The 23,042-nt window shown below is 54.6% G+C and overlaps 1 protein-coding gene across 1 annotated transcript in view; it reads right to left on the reverse strand.

The window, feature by feature from the left end:
• MLXIPL (MLX interacting protein like) overlaps nucleotides 1-23,042 on the reverse strand; it is a gene marked incomplete at its 5' end in the record, with an annotated part of 60,101 nt that overhangs the window by 14,456 nt on the left and 22,603 nt on the right. Inside the window, 6 exons of the mRNA XM_084650640.1 lie at nucleotides 3,481-3,548; nucleotides 6,116-6,686; nucleotides 6,919-7,118; nucleotides 18,902-18,982; nucleotides 20,589-20,787; nucleotides 22,921-22,965. Of these exons, the coding sequence (XP_084506766.1) occupies nucleotides 3,481-3,548; nucleotides 6,116-6,686; nucleotides 6,919-7,118; nucleotides 18,902-18,982; nucleotides 20,589-20,787; nucleotides 22,921-22,965 (1,164 nt within the window). The remainder of the gene's footprint in view (nucleotides 1-3,480; nucleotides 3,549-6,115; nucleotides 6,687-6,918; nucleotides 7,119-18,901; nucleotides 18,983-20,588; nucleotides 20,788-22,920; nucleotides 22,966-23,042) is intronic.

Here is a 23,042-nt window from a genome sequence, read left to right on the forward strand (position 1 = left end):
ACTCTGAAACCTTTTTTATTTCAGTTTTCACCAAAAAAGTTAGCAATGATCAGACAACTAACATAGAGAACATCAGTGTAAATGGGGCAGGATCTGAGGCTAAAATAGGAAAAGAACAAGTTAAGAATTCCTTAGACAAGTTAGAAGTCTTCAAACTTGATGAAATACATCCTAGAATACTCAAAGAACTGACTGAAGAGATCTTTGAGCCATTAGCGATTATATTTGAGAACTCATGGAGGACGGGAGAGATCCCAGAGGACAGGAAAGGGCAAATATAGTATCTGTCTATAAAAAGGGGAATAAGAAAACCCAGGGAATCACAGATCAGTCAGTTTAACTTCTGTACCCGGAAAGATAATGGAGCAAATAATCAAACAATCAATTTGTTAAGCACCTAGAGGATAATAAGATGATAAGTAATAGTCAACATGGATTTGTCAAGAACAAATCATGTCAAACCAATATAATATCCTTCTTTGACATGGTAACAAGCCTTGTGGATGAGGGGAAATGATAGATGTGGTCTATCTTGACTTTAGTAAGGCTTTTGATACTGTCTCACATGACCTCATAAACAAACTAGGGAAATACAACCTAGATGAACCTACTATAAGGTGGGTGCACAACTGGCTGCAAAACTGCACATAGAGAGTGGTTATCAATGGCTCACAATCAAGCTGGAAGGGCATATCGAGTGTGGTCCCACAAGGATCTGTCCTGGGTCTGGTTCTAATCAATATCTTTACCAATGATTGCATACAGAGCACACTTATAAAGTTTGCGAATGATACTAAACTGGGAGGTGTTGCAAGTGCTTTGGAGGGTAGGATTATAATTCAAAATGTTCTGGACAAACTGGAGAAATGATCTAAAGTAAATAGGAGGAAATTCAATAAGGACAAATGCAAAGTTCTCCACTTAGGAAGGAATAAACAACTGCACAAATACAAAATGGAAAATGACTGCCTAGGAAGGAGTACTGCAGAAAAGGATCTGGGGGTTATAGTGGATCACAAATTGAATATGGATCAACAATGTAATACTTGTTACAAAAAAAGCAAACATTATTCTGGGCTGTATTAACTGGAGTGTTGTAAGCAAGACACAGGAAATAATTATTTCACTCTACTCTGCATTGATTAGTCCTCAGCTGAAGTATTGTGTCCAGTTCTGAGCACCATACTTTGGGAAAGATGTGGACAAACTGGAGAAAGTCTAGAGAAGAGCAACAAAAATGACTAAAGGTCTAGAAAACATGACCTATGTTTAAGAAGGATGAATTCAAACTGGAACAGGTACAGAGAAGGGCTAGTAGGATGATCCGAGGAATGGAAAACTTGTCTTATGAAAGGAGACTCAAGGAGCTTGGCTTGTTTAGCCTAACTAAAAGAAGGTTGAGGGGAGATATGATTGCTCTCTATAAATATATCAGAGGGATAAATACCGGAGAGGGAGAGGAATTATTTAAGCTCAGTACCAATGTGGACACAGGAACAAATGGATATAAACTGGCCACCAGGAAATTTAGACTAGAAATTAGACGAAGTTTTCTAATCATCAGAGGAGTGAAGTTTTGGAATAGCCTTCCAAGGGAAGCAGTGGGGGCAAAAGATCTATCTGGCTTTAAGATTAAACTCAATAAGTTTATGGAGGAGATGGTATGATGGGATAAGATGGTTTTGGTAATTAAATATTCATGGTAAATAGGCCCAATGGTCTGTGATGGGATATTAGATGGGGTGGGATCCAAGTTACAAAGGAAAGAATTTTCTGTAGTATCTGGCTGATGAATCTTGCCCATATGCTCAGGATTTAGCTGATTGCCATATTTGGGGTGGGGAAGGAATTTTCTTCCAGGGCAGATTGGAAGAGGGCCTGGAGGTTTTTCGCCTTCCTCTGTAGCATGGGGCATGGGTCACTTGCTGGAGGATTCTCTGCTCCTTGAAGTCTTTAAACTACGATTTGAGGACTTCAATAGCACAGGTATAGGTGTGAGGTTTTTTGCAGGAGTGGTGGGTGAAATTCTGTGGCCTGCGTTGTGCAGGAGGTCAGACTAGATGATCATAATGGTCCCTTCTGACCTAAATATCTATGAATCTAAGATTGAAAAAATTGGGTTTGTTTAGTCTGGAGAAGAGAAGACTGGGGGGTGGTGGTGTACTGAGACAAGGTGGGCGAGGTAATATCCTTTATTGGACCAACTTCTGTTGGTGAGAGAGACAAGCTTTTGAGACCTGCAGAGCTCTTCTTCAGGTCTGGCAATGGGGGACATGATAACAGTCTTCAGGTACCTAAAAGGTTGTCATAAACAGGAGGGTGATAAATTGTTCTCCTTAGCCACTGAAGACAGGAAAAGAAGCAATAGGATTAAATTGCAGCAAGTGAGGATTAGGTTGGACACTAGGAAGAATTTCCCGAATGTCAGGGGGGTTAAGCACTGGAATAAATTGCCTAGGGAGGTTGTGGAATCTCCATCATTGGAGGTTTTAAGATCAGATTAGACAAACACCTGTCAGGGACAGTCAAACTAATACTTAATCCTGCCTCAGTGCAGGGGACAGACTAGACAACATCTCAAGGTGCCTTCATGCCCTACATTTCTGTGATTTATGATCTGATGTCCCCCTTGTTCGCCCAGCCCAAATGTCCCCCAGCTCCACCAATGCTCCTTGCTCCTGCCCTGACCCACCCCCTCCTCATCCAGCCCCAATGACCCCCCAGCTCTGCCAATGCCCCTCACTCCTGCCCTGACGCACACCCTGCTCATCCAGCCCCAATGCCCCCAGCTCTGCCAATGGCCCTCGCTCTTGCCCTGACGCACACCCTGCTCATCCAGCCCCAATGCCCCCAGCTCTGCCAATGCCCCTCACTCCTGCCCTGACACTCCCCTGCTCATCCAGCCCCAATGCCCCCAGCTCTGCCAATGCCCCTCGCTCCTGCCCTGAGACACCCCCTGCTCATCCAGCTCCAATGCCCCCCATCTCCACCAGTGCCCCTCACTCCTGCCCTGACCGACCCCTGGCTCATCCAGCCCCAATGCCCCTCACTCCTGCCCTGACCCACCCCAGGCTCATCCAGCCCCAATGCCCCCAGCTCTGCCAATGCCCCTCACTCCTGCCCTGACCCACCCCTGTTCATCCAGCCCCAATGCCCCCCATCTCCACCAGTGCCCCTCACTCCTGCCCTGACACCCCCGGGCTTATCCAGCGCCAATGCCCCCAGCTCTGCCAATGCCCCTCACTCCTGCCCTGACCCACCCCTGGCTCATCCAGCCCCAATGCCCCTCACTCCTGCCCTGACACCCCCGGCTCATCCAGCTCTGTCTGTCGTTAGGACTGAGGCACACAGAAGCGACCATCTCACTGCAGTCCCCTGCCCATTGTTGCTTGCCAGAGCACATGTCTGAACCCAGCATGTGGCAGTGAAAGGCCGATGCCCTTGGCTGCCCAGCAGATGGTGTTGCTGGTGAGCTCTTACCGGGGAGGCCAGCGACATGAGGGTGGTACTGGGAGTGGAGGGAGGGTCCAGGGCCAGCTCTGGTTTAGCTGCAAGACAGAAGGCAGCAGACGGTGAGCATGCAGAATGACAGCAAAGCCAGGCTGGGGCTCCCTTACGTCCCCTTCCACCAGAGTGAGCGGCCAGCATCAGGAAGCCTTGCAGGGAGATGCAGACTGACTCCTGCTGCCACCTCCTGGTTCTCAGGGTAGAGGGTCTGGGCCCAACAGCCCCAGGGAGGTGCTGCAGGGACTGACCAAGCCTGGGAAGTAGGGTAGGGCTGGAATGCAGATTCCAGCCTTTGTTTCTTTGCAAATCAAGCCAAACAGGGAAGGGGCAGGGGGCTGAGTGCTGACATGCCACAGCTGATCTGGACTGTGTTGACCTACTCACAGGTACTCCTGGGACCTGGGTACCTGGTGTTACAGAGACAGAGCTACAGGCCCAGGAAACTGCAGGATTTGTCAGTAGAATGAGGCACCGCATCCAGGCAGGGCAGGGCTGGCAAGAGGTTTGAGGTGATCACCAAACGTGGCAATCCATGATCCCTCTGCATGCTGGCACAGACCTTGTCATGTGCTCACATTGACATTGGCTGCAGACCCCAAGGCTTGGCATGGAGCAGGTAGCAGGTTTAGAACAAACAAAAGGAATATTTCTTCACACAACGCGCAGTCAACCAAAGGAACTCTTTGCCAGAGGATGTTGTGAAGGTCAAGACTATGTAACAAGAAAAGAAGTACTTGTGGCACCTTAGAGACTAACAAATTTTGAACTATAGGGTACAGATGTGGGGACCCGCATGAAAGACCCCCTAAGCTTATTCTTACCAGCTTAGGTTAAAAACTTCCCCAAGGTACAAACTTTGCCTTGTCCTTGAACAGTATGCTGCCACCACCAAGCGTTTTAAACAAAGAACAGGGAAAGAGCCCACTTGGAGACGTCTTTCCCCAAAATATCCCCCTCCCCCAAGCCCTACACACCCCCTTTCCTGGGGAGGCTTGAAAATAATACCCTCACCAATTTGTCTCGGGCTGCCCCTTCTGCTATTCGCTCCAACTGCTACTCGTTTTTTTTCTTTTCTGCCACCTCCACCCATTTGGCTCCAACCTCTCCCGCCTCGATTACAGTTTTGGGCTTCCCATCTAGGATGTACTTTCTATTTCCTCAGGAACACCCTGCATGCATCCGATGAAGTGAGCTGTAGCTCACGAAAACTTATGCTCAAATAAATTTGTTAGTCTCTAAGGTGCCACAAGTACTCCTTTTATTTTTGCGGATACAGACTAACACGGCTGTTACTCTGAAACCTGTCAAGACTATAACAGTGTTCAAAGAAGAACTAGTTAAATTCATGGAGGACAGGTCCATCAATGGCTATAAGCCAGGGATGGTGTTCCTAGCCTCTGTCTGCCAGAAGCTGGCAATGGGCGACAGGGGATGGATCACTTGATGATGACCTGTTCTGTTTATTCCCTCTGGGGCACCAGTCTTTGACCACTGTTGGAAGACAAGACACTGGGCTAAATGGACCTTTGGTCTGACCCAGTATGACCATTCTTATGTTCTTATGAATGTCTGGCCCAGACTGTGCCTACTGAGGTACTGCAGCCATTGAGCTCCTCCTCTCTTCCGGGTGGTCACCCAGACCAGAGGGGCCACAGTACCCAGCCTGGGGCAGAGCAGCTCCCCCCATATTTCTCAGCATGCGGGGCCCCTGGCTCTCCCAAGAGGATGGGTTCCCTCACTGTCATGGGCTCCGGGGCAGGGCGCTGCACGGGGAGGTGAATGATCCCAGGCGGTGAAACAGCAGCGCTAACCAAGCTCCCAATCTGTGTGACTAGCATTGGGCCCAGGGTTCAGATCCTGCCCCACAGCTGGGCACTCACAGCACCCTATGGACAACTGTACCCGTCCTGCCCTCGCCAGGGTCGCCAATGGCCTCCTCCCAGCCAAGGCGGAGTCACCGCAGCCCTGCGCTCTTCTGGGTCTCCCTGCAGCCTTGGATACAGGTGCTGTGATCACCCGTCCTCACCTGCCTGCTGAGACACTGCTGCCCTGTCAGCACCCCGTGCCCTTAGCCAGCGGCTCAGGGCTCTCACTCCCAGTGCCTCCTGCAGGCAGCGATTCCCAAACTCAAGCTCCCGGGTGACTCCTCCTACAGTTCAGCCACCATCTCAGACTCATTTCTCTGTACTCCTCCTCCTCTGCCGAGCCTCCTGCTCCCCCCAGCTCTCTCCTGCCCTGGATGCTTCTTCCACATCATGGTAGCCTGTGGATCAGCGGGCCAGGGAAAGAGCGTTGCTGGCATGAACAGAGGAGGCCAGGTGCCTGCAGCAACGCAATGTCATGGAGTGGGGTGTGGCAGGGGAGTGGCATCAAATGAGATGAGTAATGAGCCCAAAGAAGGGGTGCTATCAGCCCATGCCCAGATATCAGTTCCCCTTCCCCTCTCTGGAAAGCAGGGTCAGCCCATCTGCCACCATCCTCCGGCCGAACAGCCTGGTACCAGCTTCCCACTCCATCTGAATGAAACCAGCTGGCCAGATGGGGGCAGTCAGACGCCCTGAGCCAGCGGCAAATGGCAACCCCCCAAAGCAATCCCCCACCCTGTTACCTGCAGTCAGGAGCTGGGTCAGGCAGGGGTTGGGCACAGCCATGCGTGGGGGCACAGGGAGTCCCATGGGTCTCTTTGTCTTGGGGCTAGCTGGCTTCACCATTGGCCTGCTGCCCCCAGGCGGCGACTGCTCTTTGGGGGTGGCAAACCTGGGGCCGCTCAGCATCACGGGGGGCAGGGGCTGGGCTCTGGACAGAGCAGGGTATGCTGTTGGCAGAAGGTCCACGCTGTAGCCCAGGCCTGGTGCGTGCTGGCTAGAGGATGGCATGGAGAGCGAAGAGCCACTAATGGAGCCGGAGTAACGGAATTTGGATCTCGGTGCTGAAGCCGGTGAGTACAGGGGGTCCTGACCCAGCAGGAAGGCGCCTGGGGGGGCTGCTGGGGTGCAGTAGGAAGGGCCGAAGGGCTCCATGCTGAGACTGTTGCTGGGGAGCCCATAATGGAGCGGGGGCTTGTGCTTGAGGTCAGCGCACAGGCCGCTGCAGGGGTCCATGGGCTGCGGGGCTGGCTGGAAATCGGGGCTGAGGAAGGAGCCAGGCAGGCAGAGCTGGGAGGAGCAGTTGCTGCTAGACTGAAAGAGACAGAGGCAGATTACAGAGCATTTGCTCCTGGACTGCTGGATTGGACCAGGACCGAGAGGGGCAGGGATAACAGACTGCACGGGAGATGGGGACAGAGCCCGCTGTGCAGCAGCACGGCAGCCTGGCACCATTGCTCTGGTGAAGAAAACACAGAGGGCAGAGCAATCCCAGGGCCAGAGAGAAGCAGATCAGGACGTGATCCCTGCCTGGAGACCTGCTCACCTGTAGGTGACCATTGGGTGGGACTGGGGCATCAACGTAGCTGGTAGGCAGGGCTCTGGAGGCCATCAGTGGGTTGGTGTGGCTGGCAGGTGGGACACTGCTGCTGCTGTATAGGGTGTCAGCCATGGGCGTGAAGCAGGGCTGCTCTTGGTAGTTCAGATGCATCTGTGAAGGCAGTGGGCGGTGGCCGGTGAAGAGATCTGCAAGGCAAAACAGAGATATGTAGACCCCCACCTCCTGAGGCAGCCCAAGCCCATGCTAGCCAGCCCCATGGGCAGGTACAGGGTTTACCCTTACAGCACAGTCCCAGCCAGAGCACTGGGCCACCCGAGCTGACAGCCTGCCTCCCGCAGCAGCCCACCCTGGTGCAGAGAAAATGTCCCATGAGCCTGAGCAGTTGTGCAAGAATCGACATGGGGAAAATCATTCCTCCCTGCCCCCTGCAGGGCAGCTCACCCCTGGCCCCCAGCCCCTGGCAAGGGACCATTATCCTTCTGTCAGAGACCAGCTCCACACATTTAAAGCCATGCAGGCCTCCAGCCCACCTTAACCCAGCTACAGTATGTACTCCCCAGGCTCCTGCCTGCCAAGGACCAGCCCCCTTCACCTCTCCTGTCTGAGAGTGGCACCCGGTGCTGGGGGGCGGTCTCAGGGGGAGGGGCTGCTTGGCTCACTCTCCCCTTCCCAGCATCATCCCTCCATCAGTCCCGCAAAGTGCCTCCTTCCCAGGCCCCATCAGCCTGGGCTTTGCACCCTTTCCTGGCCCAGGCAGCAGCACAGTGGGGCGGGGTGTTACTATCGCATGGGGGGAGCTCTCTGCGGGGATGCTGGGAGCGGGGAAGACACACTCCCTAAAGCAAGAGGCAAGGCTGGCGTGCTGGGCCAGGTCCTGCCAGATACGATCCGGCTTGTGGCAGGACTCCATGCTGAGCTCCCAACCAGTCCCGGTTAGCGTGCCTGGCCCAGGTTTGGCAGCACAGTCCAGACACTGCTGGGACTCACAGTCCAGGCCGGTCAGAGACAGCTGCTGCCCCACATGCCCAGACTGGACGAGCAGTGTGCCCACCTGCCCCATGCTCAGACAGGCACAGTGGGCTACGCCGACAGCTGCCTGTGCCCTGGCATTCCAAGCCTCCAATAACCAGGAGTTGTAATACCCGCCCCAGCCACCTTGGGCTTTTCTGCCCAGTGTCCCCACTGGGAGCAAGGACCAGCTGCCCTGCTTCTCACTCACCCCACAGAACTTTCCCAAATTCAGAAGCAGCCTCGCGTGCCCCCACCCCCACGTGGACAGGCCCATCAGAGGCATTTCAGCGTCTCCTCATGGCTGGGGGAGGCTTATGATGGCAGGGATGGAGGTCTTCCAGAGTAGCCATGGTTTTGCTCACCAATTTTTCTGCCTCTAGCTGAGGTGAAGGGGTGTCAGCATCCCCTGGCTCTCCCTCGTGGGTTCTGGGGGATCGGGGCAGTGGGGTGGGGCTAAGGGAGTTCCTAGCTCCCCATGCTCTATGTGGCAGCAGCAATTGTGAAATGCTGGAGTTTCTGGTGCAAAGAGGAAAGAGGCAGCTCTGTGCAGCCCCTACGCCAGGGGCCCAGCCGTGCTGCACACAGGGAGAGGTACACAGGAAAACCCTCCCATGCCACAGGGGAGCCACCGCCTGCAGCAGGGCGGGACCCTTCTTCCTCTCCCATCCGTCCAGCCATGGCAAGCATGGTCCTCGGGGCGAGGCCAGCCTGCAGCAGGGCTGAGCCCCTCTGGGCTTCATCCTGCACCAGCCTGAGCAGAGCGGGAAGCCCCTGGAGAACAGAAGGGAGATATCACCCAGCTCTGCAGCCCCAGCTCCAGCCTCCAATTCCACGGGCTGGTGGGATCAGCATGTGTGCTGCTGTGTGGGGTGTAACCAGCTCGGACAGCTCTGGGTCCCATGTGTGTCCACTCCCCCAGCCTTGGGTCCCAGGCATGTCCCCCTCCCCCAGCTCAGCCAACCCTGGGTCCCACATGTGTCATCTCCCCCAGCCCTGGGTCCCACATGTGCCCCTCCTCCAGCCTTGGGTCCCATGTGTGTCCCCTCCACCAGACCTGGGTCCCATGTGTGTCCCCTCCTCTGGCTTTGGGTCCCACATGTGTCCCTTCCCGCAGCTCGGCCAGCCCAGGTCCCTCATGTGCTGGGTGCCATGTTAACTCCTGCATACATTCCCCATCACCCTGGTGAGCTTTATCCCAGTGAGGCTCCTGGCCTAAGAGCGGTGCTGGGGGATAGGGCCCTGCCTAGCATGGCAGTGCCAGGCTAACGCCCCGCCGGCAGTCTGGGTGGAGATTTATTTTCATTGTAGGCTTTGAGTCCCCCATGTCCGTGCTGTAACCTTGCGTGTGGCCTGTGGCTAACCACATCCTGTGGCCTTCCCGAAGCCAGGCCCCGTGACCCTGCTGCGACTCTGCTCTCCCTTCCTGTCCCCATCCCCAAACCCGATACTTCCGCAGGCTCAGACAGGCACAGCACAAAGTGCTGGGCAGGCATTTTTGGGCCTGCCACCTCCATGCGGGGCATGACCTTCACCCTGTAACCCCCCTTCCCTCTGGGGCAGTGCCTGGTCTGCGGGGCTCCTGGGCTTCTAATGGGCCTGGCTGAGCACCTAGCTCCAGCCACTGATCATGCTAGTGCCTCAGACCCCTTTGGAAGGGGCCCTGTGCCACACGCTGCCCTCTGGGGCCCTGTTAGGGGCAGATCAGAGGAAGGAGGGCCAGGGCGGAGTTGGCCTGGGTTGTGCACTGTGCAAACCAGTGTGCTGAGGCCATGTGCTCAGGTCTCTGACAGGGGTCGGGGTGCTGCTAGCCCAACAACAGGTTTGCTGGAGAGGAGGCAGCCTCATGCTACGTGTGAAGGCAGGCATGCAAGGGCAGCCAGCTGCCCAAGCGGGGTTGTGCCCAGGCATCTGTACACATGGCACAGGGCCATGTCTGACACAAGCCCTGGCCGTGGGTCTCACTAAGATCAGCCTCTCCGGACAAGAGGGATTTGAGAGGCTTGGGCTCCATCATAGAATCATAGAATATCAGGGTTGGAAGGGACCTCAGGAGGTCATCTAGTCCAACCCCCTGCTCAAAAGCAGGACCAATCCCCAATTAAATCATCCCAGCCAAGGCTTTGTCAAGCCTGACCTTAAAAACTTCTAAGGAAGGAGATTCCACCACCTCCCTAGACAACGCATTCCAGTGTTTCACCACCCTCCTAGTGAAAAAGTTTTTCCTAATATCCAACCTAAACCGCCCCCACTGCAACTTGAGACCATTACTCCTTGCCTGTCCTCTTCCACCACTGAGAATAGTCTAGAACCATCCTCTCTGGAACCACCTCTCAGGTAGTTGAAAGCAGCTATCAAATCCCCCCTCATTCTTCTCTTCTGCAGACTAAACAATCCCAGTTCCCTCAGCCTCTACTCATAAGTCATGTGTTCCAGACCCCTAATCATTTTTGTTGCCCTTCGCTGGACACTTTCCAATTTATCCACATCCTTCTTGTAGTGTGGGGCCCAAAACTGGACACAGTACTCCAGATGAGGCCTCACCAATGTCGAATAGAGGGGGATGATCACGTCCCTCGATCTGCTCGCTATGCCCCTACTTATACATCCCAAAATGCCATTGGCCTTCTTGGCAACAAGGGCACACTGCTGACTCATATCCAGCTTCTCGTCCACTGTCACCCCTAGGTCCTTTTCCGCAGAACTGCTGCCTAACCATTCGGTCCCTAGTCTGTAGCTGTGCATTGGGTTCTTCCGTCTTAAGTGCAGGGCCCTGCACTTATCCTTATTGAACCTCATCAGATCTCTTTTGGCTCAATCCTCCAATTTGTCAAGGTCCCTCTGGATCCTATCCCTGCCCTCCAACGTATCTACCACTCCTCCCAGTTTAGTATCATCCGCAAATTTGCTGAGAGTGCAATCCACACCATCCTCCAGATCATTTATGAAGATATTGAACAAAACCAGCCCCAGGACTGACCCCTGGGGCACTCCACTTGACACCGGCTGCCAACTAGACATGGAGCCATTGATCACTACCCGTTGAGCCCGACAATCTAGCCAACTTTCTACCCACCTTATAGTGCATTCATCCAGCCCATACTTCTTTAACTTGCTGACAAGAATACTACAACCATGACTGTACCTCGGTCCTACAGCCAAGTTGCTGTCCCCCTGGAAGCTGACCGTCTGCCCACCCAGCCTGGCAGAGATTTCCTCAGCCCCTTCACATGTACACCTGCAGCTCTCCAGCACCTGGTGCCCCTGGGCAGGCTGCTGGATATCTGCTGCCTGCTGCCTTCCCGCTTCCCCTTCCACTGCCCCATGAGTGCTGTTTATGGCACAGCACTGCCTAGCAAGAACCCTTGGCCAGGAGCCCAACCCCTGACCTTGTGTGGGTGCTGGTCCCCAGGAGCCTGCTGCAGGGTGTTCGCCATCTGCTGGATCCAGGGATGCCACAGGCTCCGTCAAAACCCAAGCCCCAGATCTCAGCACTGCCCTGGCTGAGAAGAGCTGACTGGTTCTCTCTAGGGTTCATCTACACTGCAATTCCCAGCTCAGGTAGATGTACATGGGCTAGCTCTGATGGAGCTGCCGTGCTGAGAACAGCAGCGTAGACAGTGCAGGCTGGCTGCCTGATGACAACCCGATCTCAGGTCTCAGGTACGTGCTCAGGTGGCTAGCCGCACTGCTGCTGCTACTCTGCTAGTCGTCTCATGCTAGCTCAGTCAAAGCACCAGTGCACATATGTCTGTCTGAGCTGGGACTTACACCTCCCCCTGCAGCAAAGCCGTACCCTAGAGACCAGAGGCACTGTGTCTAGCAGGGAATGCACTAAGGGACGGGGATCCCAGTAGAGCCAAGAGCTTGTTTTGGTACCAGCTACCCTAGGGGAACCCCGGCATTAACCAGTCACAGGCCAACCCCACCACTAACCATCCCACTCAGCCTCATGTCCATTGCAAACTCATCAGGGCAGCAGGGTCCTAGTCTCTACGGCTCAGCTCCCAGCAGCTGGGCAGATAGTTCTGGATGGGACTCCCGGGGCTCTGACATTTCCTCAGGCTGAGGCCATCTGGGGAGTGAGCCCTGTGGTACTGCCTCGGAAAATGCTTCTCTTCTCTACAGAGCTGGTAACCCCAGAGGCCCCACTTTCATTTGTATAAAGTTGCCTCCTTTAGGGACACACTGGTGGGTGTAGGGGCCCAAGGAGGAGAGAGGAGAGACCCAGCTCTGCCCTGCCCGCAGCGGATGTGCAAGGCAGCCATTCTGCACCCACTTTGCACAGGTGTAAGTAACTCAGAGTCAGGAGCCCAGCCCCAACCTGTGCCACTCAGCCATGTTCATGGGGGAGGTGCTGTGGTGGGCGTCTCGGGTTACTCGGCGCAGTATCCCAGGATCTCAGCCATACAAAGTGCGAAGCCCCATGATCACCCAGAGATGCCAAAGCCAGCCTCCCCTACCTGCTCTTCTCTGGCAGAGGGGCTGGGCTGTTCCCATGGCCAGGGGAATGAGCTGCCGGCACAGTGTATATTTTAGGCATTTCCCTGGTGCTCAATTCGATTCCTCAGGGGACCTCTCTGAGTGCACAACGGAGACAGGTAGCAAGCCCTGCCCAATTGCTTCTCAGTGCAGAGACGCTATGTGCCCCCTTATTCCCCAGGACAGACTAATACTCTCCCCAGACCCTTCTGTCCCAGTCACACCTCCCCTCCTTTCCTAGCACATGGTCCTGGGCACCGGCTGCTGTGTCCCCCTGGGCTGGTGAAGGTAACCATGATGGGCTGGAGTGCTAGCTTAGAGCAGGAGCTCATGCTGACAGCCCAATACCTGAGCTCCCAAGCCCTTTGCCCCAGTGGCAAGAGTACTGGGGCTGTCCTCAGTAGAGTCCTGGGGGCGGTACAGTTCCTTCTTGTGTCTTTTCCACCCTCCCCAGCTTCCAAATCAAAGCCTCTTCAGTGCCATCTCTGGGCTTTAACCCTCTCGCCCCCAGTCCATGGAGAACGGAGGGGCTGTCCTTCGGGAGAGCCGGGCTAGTCCAGCCCTGCAGCAGTCCCAAGAGCAAAGAGTGGGGTCCTACCTGAAGCAGGGTGCAGGCAGCAGTCAGACACCAGGCCCAGCTGCTCCCCTGGCTCTGCCATCAGGACTTCTCCATCTGACTCTGACCCCTCTCTCATACACCCTAAGGGCACGGGGTGGTTCCTCATTCCAGACTGGCTTCTGCTCCTTGACTGACAGGCACACAGCACCGTGACAAGGCCAGGGCTTATCCTCGGCTCAGGCTTTGTGACTCCCTCTTGGGCTTTGCTTGTTTTATTCCGCTGTGAGGTACTGACCGGCCTGATCCTAGCGGTGGTGCCAGCAACCCCCTGGGCCCACCTCACTCTCCCCATAGCCCGCATTCTGCGCATTTAGGTCTCCCAGCACTAGGATAGGCATTTCCCAGGAAACTCAGGGCCAGATTTCCAGAGCAGCTCAGCTCCCACTCAGTCTGCTCAGCCAAGTGGCCAGATTGTCAAAAGCAGTGGGCACCCAGCAGCTCCTGTTGAGAACAGTGCTGAGCACCTGGAATTTTGGCGCCAGAAGCCTTCCTGGCGACAGGGGTGTTGCGATGTCCCCTACCCCACCCTCCCCAACAGACACCTCTATGCAGCCCACCACACATACGCACTCACACTTCAGGTTTTTTCAGGGTCTGTGATCCTGGATTATAACCTTTTTGGGGCAAGGGATGCACCATTCCCTTGCACTGGGTACAGGACCGGCTCTAGGCACTAGCAAAGGAAGCACGTGCTTGGGCAGTTGCGCTCTCTGAGCTTGGGGCGGCAAATTTTTTGCTGGGGAGGCAAAAAACCTAGAGCTGGCCCTGACTGGGTAGAGTCCTGGCTCTGAACAATTCTCTTCCTATTTGCATGCAGCGAGCTCCCGCACTACACCTTTGCCTCTCCCTCCATCCCAGGCCTCGTAGCACTGGCCAGGTGGCACTGGGCTTTTGTGCCCACTAGAAATATGGCCTAAGCCAGCCAGCCCCTCCCAGCAGGAGGGTATTTTCCTCTCTGACTGTACTCAGCAGAAATGCTACGACTTGCGACAGTCTCCGAGCAAAAGCAGCAGCAGCAGCACAAGCCCAGAGAGAGTGAGCATGAAGGGACCACACTGAACTGTTGCTTCAGCTCAGAGCCCTTGCTGGGCTGAGTGATCACTCTGCCTGTCCAGCACACCCAGCTCCCCCCAGGAAAGACAAGAAAGGAAACATCTTGGAGAGTGTTCCGTAGAGTCGTCCCTTCCCACACATCACTGCCCCTCAATCACATAACCTCCGCAGGGCAGCAGCAGAGAACAGGAAAGGGAGCTTGTTCTTCCATTCATGCATTTTAGCAGCTGGAAATACCACTTTCCAGCCTGCCCTCCACAGAGCCCAAGCCACATGTTCCACAGACCGCAGGCTAGGAATGGCTGATGTAGGCCACGGTTCAGGAGTGCTGGCTGTGGGGAGCTCCCAGCAGAGCGAGTTGGAAAATAGGGAAAGGGGTGAGGGGTCATGGAAAATTGAGTTTTCAGCCAAATATTAAACCAAAAAAGTGAAATATTCTGATTCAAACTATTGCCATGGTGCCTTATGGGAGTTGTAGTTTGGGTGCCTTATGCTAGAACCCCTTTCTCCCTCTTGGTAGGGCTGTCAAGGAAAATGCAGAAAAGGCAGAAGTGCTTAATATATATTGCTGTTCTGTATTTGGGAAAAAACACAGCCGGTGTAGTCATGTCAGAGATGATGATGAGGATGACGATTAAGACGAAATACTTTCCATTCCCATAGCAACACAAGAATATGTTTAACAGCAACTACTAAAGTCAGATATTTTTAAATCAGCAGGATTGGATAACATAATCCAAGAGTTTTAAAGGAGCAGGCCAAGAAACTCGCTGGACCATTAATGTTGATTTTCAATAACTCTAGGAGTCTTGGGGGAAGTTCCAGAGGACAGGAAGGAAGCACAGGTTTATGGAAAATAGCTCCCATCAAACTAATGATATCTTTTGATGAGATGACAAGTTTGGTCGATAAAAGTAATAGTGTTGATGTAATATACTTAGGCTCCTGTAAGGTGTTTGACTTGATACTGAAAAGCACTTTGATTAAAAAATCAGAATATACAAAATTAACATGGCACACATTAAATGGATTAAAAACTGGCTAATTGATAGGGCTCAAAATATAAATGTAAATGGGAAATCACCATTGAGCAGGTGTGTTTCCAGTGGGGTCCCACAGGGACCGATTCTTGGCCCTACACATTTTAACAGTTTTGTCAGTTACATGGAAGAAAACAAAATAATCCCTGATGAAGTTTGCAGACAACACAAAGATAGAGGGGATGGTAAAAAATGACCAGGACAGGTCACTGATACACAGTGATTTGAATCACTTGGTAAGCTGAATGCAGCAAACAATATGCAATTTAACTTGGCCAAATGTAAAGTCATACATCTAGGACTACAGAATGTAGACCATACTTACAGGACAGGGGACTCTGAGAAGCAGTGACTCTGAAAAAGATGTGGGGGTCATGGTGGATAATCACCTGAAGATGAGCTCCCAGTGTGACACTGTGGCCAAAAGGGCTAATGTGATCCGGAGATGTACAAACAGGGGAATCTCGAGTACAAGTAGAGAGGTTATTTTACCTCTGCATTTGGCAGTGGTGGAATACTGTGTCCAGTTCTGACATCTACCACTCAAGAAGGATGTTGATCATTTGGAGAGGATTCAGAGAAGAGCCATGAAAATGATTAAAGGTTTGGAAAACCTGCCTTCTAGTGACACATTCAAGGAGTTCAATCTATCTATTATAGTTTTTAGGTACTTCTATGGGGAATAAAACTTTGCCAGTGTGTTCTCCAATCTAGCAGACAAAGGCAGAACAAGATCAAATGGCTGGAGGTGGAAGCTAGACAAATTCAGTCTAGACATAAAGTGCAAATGTTTAACAATGAGGGTAATTAACCTTTGGAATAATTTACCGGGGGTAGTGGTGGATTCTCCAACACTCACAATTGGTACATCTGTTTTTTCTAAAAGCTCTGCTCTAGTTCAACCAGGAATTAATTCAGGGCAGGCCTCTGGCCTGCATTATACAGGTCAGATCCCAGGGATCACTTGTGGCCTTCTAATCTCGGAATCTCAGGTTCCCTGCCCATGGTGCAGCATGAGCGATGGAGTCAGACACCACGGCCCATGAAGGAGAATGGGCGCGTGAGGCATGCACGCAACAATTCCCATGAGGCACCATGGTGCCATGTGTGACAGAGGTAGCTCTGTTTCTCAGGGACGGGGGAATTTTCCATGGAAAGCAGACACTCTTTGGGAGCATTCTGCTGAAAATCCCATTTTCCATCGAAAAACAATTTCAGCAGAAAATTTCCCACCAGCCCTAGTTCCCAGCTGCAGGAGCCCTGGCCGTGGGGAGCTTCCAGCTGCTCCAGTCCTGGCCTCTCCCCTCAGGAGATGCTGTAGGAAACGAATTAGCGGGGGCTGGCCAGAGCTGGGGCACCCGCAGTGTCTCCAGCAAGTGGGGCTGCAGGAAGTGGTGTAAGAGCGCAGAATCTGCATTCACTTCCCCCATGTCTGGCTCGTCCAGAGGGTGCCCCAGGGCTGCACCTGCAGGCTGCACTCACGTCCGCCGTCCCAGCCTTGCTTTCTGCCAGCAACTGGTCTTGCATCAGCCAGCAGTCAAATGATGCAAGGTCACTTGTTTCCTCCCAAGGAGGAAAGTGGGAAGTGGATACTGGCAGCAGAGCTCCTGGAGGCCCAAGCCAATCAGCCTCCACAAAGGTCAGCCCTGAGCCCACAGGAAGCCGCAGACGCAAGAGCTGTGGCGATGCCCAGGCCATTCCACTAGGACAGGACTCCCAGCTGCCCCTGGTTTGTGAGATACGGTGCAGCCAAAATGTAGCCCTTTACATAGCTCCTTATGGACCTCTACCGAGCTCAGCAGGTTGTGCTGGCCGGGCACCTTCCAAGTTCATAGCTAGGGCATTTCCAGAGCTTCCCCCCTGGAGCTGAAGCCCAAAGCTACAGGTTGGTTTGGGGACAAGTTGGGCCCATCAATGGCAAGGAGCCATGCTGGAGCCTTGGGGTGGGGCTGCCCCATGGCTGAAAAAAGTGCAGAGGGACCTGAGCTGTATCTCTCATTTGTGTTCCTCCCCCTGGCTTCCTACCCCACTCTTCAGCGTTGCTCAGTGTCTCGCTCCAGCCCAGTTTGCAGGGCTGTGAGCAGGGATCTCTGCTCTCCCTGACCAGTCTCTAGAGCTGGGTTTCCTTTAGCCCAACTTTCATGGCTTGACTCTGTCCTGATTCCCGCCTGCAAACTCTTTCCCGCATATTCTCACTCCCCCACCCACGCGCTCTTAGCCTCCTCTGCAGCGTCTCTCCTCCGAGCCCCCCTCCAGCAGGGGAGGGAGAGGACCCCAGATGCTCACACTCCCGCCCCCCACCCGGTTGGGGCACCCCATGACTCCCACCCCTTAAAAGCCCTTGCACCCCTGCTCTCAGGTTGGGCTGTTCTCCTCTGCAGAGCTGGTGGCGTGAGCACCATGGGGCAGGGTCCACCATTTACTATTGCCCCATAGCTCAGTGGCCCAGTCTGGCCTCACTTTCCCTCCCTCTGGGGCAGAGTTGGAGGCTGAGCTGCTGGAGCGCAATGGAGAAGTCCAGCACCGAGTGGATGCGCTCCCTCCCCTTCCTTCCCCTCCCTTGCACAGGTGGCCCATGACCCGCCTGCAAGCCTAATCCCCGGATGACAAGGCTGGTTCTGTGAGCAGCACTTGTAGGACGGCATTGCCCAGGGGATGCAGGAACAGCCCCCTGCGGGGTCAGTCACCATATCCATATGCACTGCCCTCCCCTGGCAGCAAATCACTGCCTGGCCCCATCAGGACCTGATCCCCTGGGGACCACCATCAGGACCCCATTTCCTTTCCTCTCAGCTGCAAGGGGCAGCTGTCACAGGGCTGCACCTCTGTCCAGGCCCTGAACCATGCACGGTGACCAGGAGATCCCTGTTCCCTAAGGCCTGGTCCCCCCAGCCTGAGGGTCCTGCGCTCCCATGCAGCCAGACACAGGCTGTTTCAATGGCCTAGGGGTGCGGGGGCAGATAGGGGAGTTCCAGGAGCAATGAGGGGACCCCTCCAAAAGCTCCCCCCCTACCCCACCCAGGCTCCTGCCCCCATCCTTCCCCCCAACCCCGGCAGCACAGCAGAAAGCTGCTCGCCCCCTCGAGATTTCCTCTTTCTTGTGGGGAGAAGGAAAAGGAGGACTTGTGGCACCTTAGAGACGAACCCATTTATTTGAGCGTGAGCTACAGCTCGCTTCAGCGGATTTCGTAGCTGTAGCTCACAAAAGCTCATGCTCAAATAAATGGGTTCGTCTCTATGGTGCCACAAGTACTCCTTTTCTTTTTGCGAATACAGACTAACACGGCTGCTCCTCTGAAACTTGTGGGGAGAGTTTTCCTTCCTCTGTCTGCAGCCAAACCCCCTTGTGGTTTCACATTCCTGTAAAGAGAGCTACATTTGGAGAAATTCAGTTTCCCCAGGACCTGGCTTCCTGCCCTCCTGCCCCAGCACAGCTCGGCTCCCCAGAACCTGCTGTATGCTCCGTCCTTGCTCTGTTTGCAATTCCCCCCAGCTTAGTACCATCAGGGCATTTCACCACAGTGCCACTGCTTCCCTCCTTCAGTTCATTGGTGTGAAATCCCAGAGGCCCCGCTTCCCCCCCCATCAGCTCTACCCACTGCCATTTGTCAGCCCCCTCTGTTGCCAGGCCGGGGACAGCACTCAGCTCCAGCCCACTGAGGCTAAGCTCTCTGAGGCAGTGGGGAGATGGGGCATTTGTCCCCAACCCCGCTGCACAAATCCAGCTTCCGCAAATAGCTGGTCCCCTGCCAGGGCTGGCTCCTACCTGAGATTTCCATAAAATCATCAAGATTTGGCTGCAACGGGATCAAGCCTGGCTGGATCATGTCGGCATTCCCAGTGTAGGCTGCAAAAGGGCAGAACCAGCCCATCAGTTGCCCGTTCCCTTGGACCCCAATTCCTGCTCCCTGTAGTCCTCTACTTGTGTTCCACATTCCCTGGCTCACTGTTGCCAGCTTGTTAGCCCTCAAGGAGCCTCCTGCCCTGCCTCTCTACATCTGCCCCGTTATAGGGCTCTCCTGGGAGACCATTTGTCTCATGGCCTTGCAGAGAATGTATCTGTGCCACAAGCCAGTAGAAGGGGGGCAGCTGAGAACTCATCTGCTCCAGCACTAATGCTGGGCAGCCTCCCCACCGAGAATCCTCTGCTTTTCCCCCCATGGCCTGAAGCCACTATCATCTGCACAAGGGATGGGAGGGATTTCCCAGCCCTGGGTGCTGGATCCCCTCTTCCTGCTGGTTGAGGGAGACAGAAGCCCAGGAGGGGCTGCTGCATTCTGGTAGCAGGTTCTCCTTCCCTCAGGCAGGAGGGGACGGCTGAGAAGGCAGGGTCCCTGGAGCAGGAGGGAGAGGACCTGCCCTGCACAGACCAGGGTGGGCTCAGCCAGGCAGGAGTACGTGGCAGGGGAGAACTGTCCTGAAAGGGCAGATATTAACAATAAACTCCAGCCCCTATCCAGCACCTTTCAGTCACGGGTCTCAGCACATTGAAAAGGAGGCCAGTGTCATTATACCCATTTTATAGATGGGGAAACCGAGGCATGAGAAGGGACATGACTTGTCCATGGTCACTCAGCAGCAGAGGCGGGAGTAGCACCCAGGGGTCTTGAGTCCCAGCCTAGTGTGCCAGCTTCTAGGCCACACTGCCTCCCTACAGGGCCAGTAGTGACTTTGCTCCCCCATTGTAAAGCACTGGCAGCTTGAAGAACCTCCCTGGGCCTCTGCCCCACTGGGGCTCTTACAGCAGCTGCTAAAGAACACTCCTGTCTCAGCCTCACCTCTCCCACTGACCTCCTGAGACATGCCCATGGCCCTGGCCACTGGAGGGAGGGGGGGGCTACCAAAGAGGCTACCAATCAGCACGTTAGCCTGCTCCCACTCCAGGCTTTACATGCGCCCACTTTCAGCAGGGCATGGCATTCTCTGCCTGCCATTCTAGTTTGCTATGCAGTGGTACACAAGGGCCATGTTCCACCCCAGAGGGGACTGCATGACTGTGGTGGCTGAGCGGAGCCCTGGGGTCCCCTGGCAGGAAGGTGCTCTGGAAGTGTATTCTGTTATTATTAGCACTGGGCCATTGCTCCTGGGACTAGCACCCCCCGTCTGTATTGTTTGCTCCGTTGCATGCATGGGAAGTGCTGCCCCTGCCCCACCTGAGTGGCTCCTGGGCTGCCGGGTGGGGGCAGGGCACTGAAGGAAAGGGAGTGGGCACTGCCTGTGGCATCTCATTAACCTGACCTTGCTGCTTTGGGAGGAGCCGCACTGGGGAGATCGCTCTGGAGACCAGGCCTGGCTAGTGCAGGACAGGACCAGAGCTCCTCGTTTGAGGGGGGGGATGCTAAGAAAACGTGAAGAAGCTAATGCAACTAGGGCAGGACCCCGCCAGAACCCCTCAGCCACCCCCCACTACCCCAGTGAGGTTCATGGGTGAGAACGCAGTCTGAGGGACGTACCGTCTTCTGGGAGCGTCTGGTGGGAGCACAGGGGCTGCGTCATGGTAAAGAGCGTGTCTGAGATGTCCGAGAGGAAGCTGTCCAAGTCAAAGAGCTGCCGCCCTCCAGCCTCCTCATTCTCATCCCCCAGCAGCATGGGCACCACGCTGGAGAACAGCTGGTTGCACCATTTCTCCGATGGCTTCCACACACCCTCATCCTGCACAAGAGAGTTCATCAAAGGAGCCCCCCCAGATACCTCTCCCTGGGCAGAATCCAGGCACCTCTCCCTGGGCACCTCTCCCTGGGCACCCGCCCAGCCCCTCTCCTCTGGCAGCTCCCTGGCCCCTCTCCCCTGGCAGCCCCCGGCCTTCCCTGGTCCCTCTCCACCGGCAGTCTCTCCCCTGGCAGGCCCCCTCCTGCTCTGACAGAGCACCATCTCTATAGTGCTGGGTGGCTGGTGCTGGTTCCAGGTCCTCTGCCCTCGTAGCCATTGTAGTCATCAGGGAGTCTTTAATCTGGAGGACAGGGGGTTGTTAACCCCCCTGCCCTGGCCACACACTAACTCTGGCAAAGCCCTTCCATTGCTCTCCATCCCATCCCCCTGCAGTTTGATCTGACACCCATCCTGCCTGTCCCAGAGTGCTGTGGGGGCGTAGCTACGCAGGGGAACTGTTGCCCTCCCCTAGCCCAGAAGTGGCTGCATGTCATGATGGGAAATGATTCTTGTACTAGAGCCTTCCCCAGCAGGTTGGGCTGCCATAGCTCCTGTACCCCAGACCCCTCTTTGAAGAAAGTTTTCCTGGTTCATTCAAGATCACATCCCTTGTTTCAACCGAGAGAGTCTGGGATAGTCAAAGCAAAATGCATCCAGCTGGAATTTTTGAGCATTGGGGGAATTCCCTTCCCTTGTCTTAGTGGAGCCATCCAACGTGTGGGGCTGGCCAGCCATGGCCCTCCTGGAGGCAGCTGGGCTGCAGGGTGGGACAGGACAATCTGGACCTGCAGAGCTGGCCGCAGCGCCCTCTGAACCCAGAGGAATCAGTGCTGGAGTGAGGGTCACTTGACATTCGCCTGACTCCGGACACAGAAGGGCCCAAACTCAAACCACAGGGCCAAGTCCAGGAGACCTTGAAGCTCAGGCTCCGCTCTCATCCAACCATGGCAGCAAATGGAACAATATCACCCCTCTCCCTACCTCCCCAGCCCTTTGATTACGCACAAACATACAGTCTGTCCAACCCCACCCGACCACATTTACAGACACACATTTACAGACAAGGAACAGTCCCCTCTGACTCACAGCCAGCCAGTCTGGGGAGCATAATTAGCCTGTGTGTAGGGCTATACATCTGCATTTACCAACACAAGTCTCCCTTCATCCTGACAGCCCCACTTACAGATGGGGACGTGGCGGCCCAGAGAGACACTTGTTGAATGTCACTGTGTCTCCCAGTCACACACTCAGGCCTCAAGCTCTCTCTGACCCTGGCCTGAATCCCCTCTTTTGGGGGACAAGATGGGGGTCTGCCATAGTTCTACCACTTCTCTCTCCGCAGGACCAGTGCTCCAGCTCCCAGACCTGGCAGGTTTGTACAGCCAGCTGAGAGGCGTCTCTTCCCTGCTCTTGGTGGACGCAGCGTGGGGCAGGATGGCTGAAGTCTGGAACTGGACTCTTCTCTCCCTTTCAGGTCCCCTTTCTTGGAGCTGAATTCAGCCCAGGTGGTGAAGCAGTGCTCCAGCTGGGTCCCCGGGGGCATGCTGGCCAGGCTTCAAAACATTCCCAAAGGCAGCTCTGAAGCTGCAGAAATGCTTCCCCTGCCAGCACCCCTGTGCTGTGTAGGGGGCTTAGCCGATCACGCCAGTTTTAACCGAATGAATATTTACCTGCCCAGGACTTTATTTAACCCTTCATTTCCAGGATATTGCTCCTGTTAATTTCATACATTCCAACTGGGAAGATGAGGCTCCAGCATCTCCAGCCGCACGAACTCCAAAGAGTTGGGTCCCAAAAAATCATGAGTCTGGCTTAAAAGCCAGGAGCCCTTTAGAAAAGACCACTGCATGCGGGGCATGTGGTATTTGCGTTCTGGGATCTGAGCCTTCTGGAGGCACTTTCCAGCGTTTTCACACAGCCACGAGGGCTAGAAACGTACTTTTTAAAAGACACCAAAGCTGAGATGATAGAGTAATCACCAGACTCCAGCAGCTGGGGCTTTAAGAAAACACCAAGTATCATGAGACAAGTGATCAAACCATGAGAGCTGGCAATGCTTGGGATCTGGAGCGAGCGCCACTCCTCCCACCACTTCCTCTTGCAGAAGACCGCCCCTCACCCCTGTGGGGGACTCACCTGCTTTGAGCTGGAGATCTCACCCTCCCGGCTGGACTTTCGAAGCTGCATGGAAAACATGACCTGTCAGCCCCTTCTCCTGATAGGGGAGTCAAGCTGGGGCGAGGTTGGCAGTGCACCCC

The sequence above is a fragment of the Lepidochelys olivacea genome (genome assembly GCF_965140295.1).
Source record: "Lepidochelys olivacea isolate rLepOli2 genome assembly, chromosome: 17".
NCBI lineage: Eukaryota > Metazoa > Chordata > Testudines > Cheloniidae > Lepidochelys > Lepidochelys olivacea.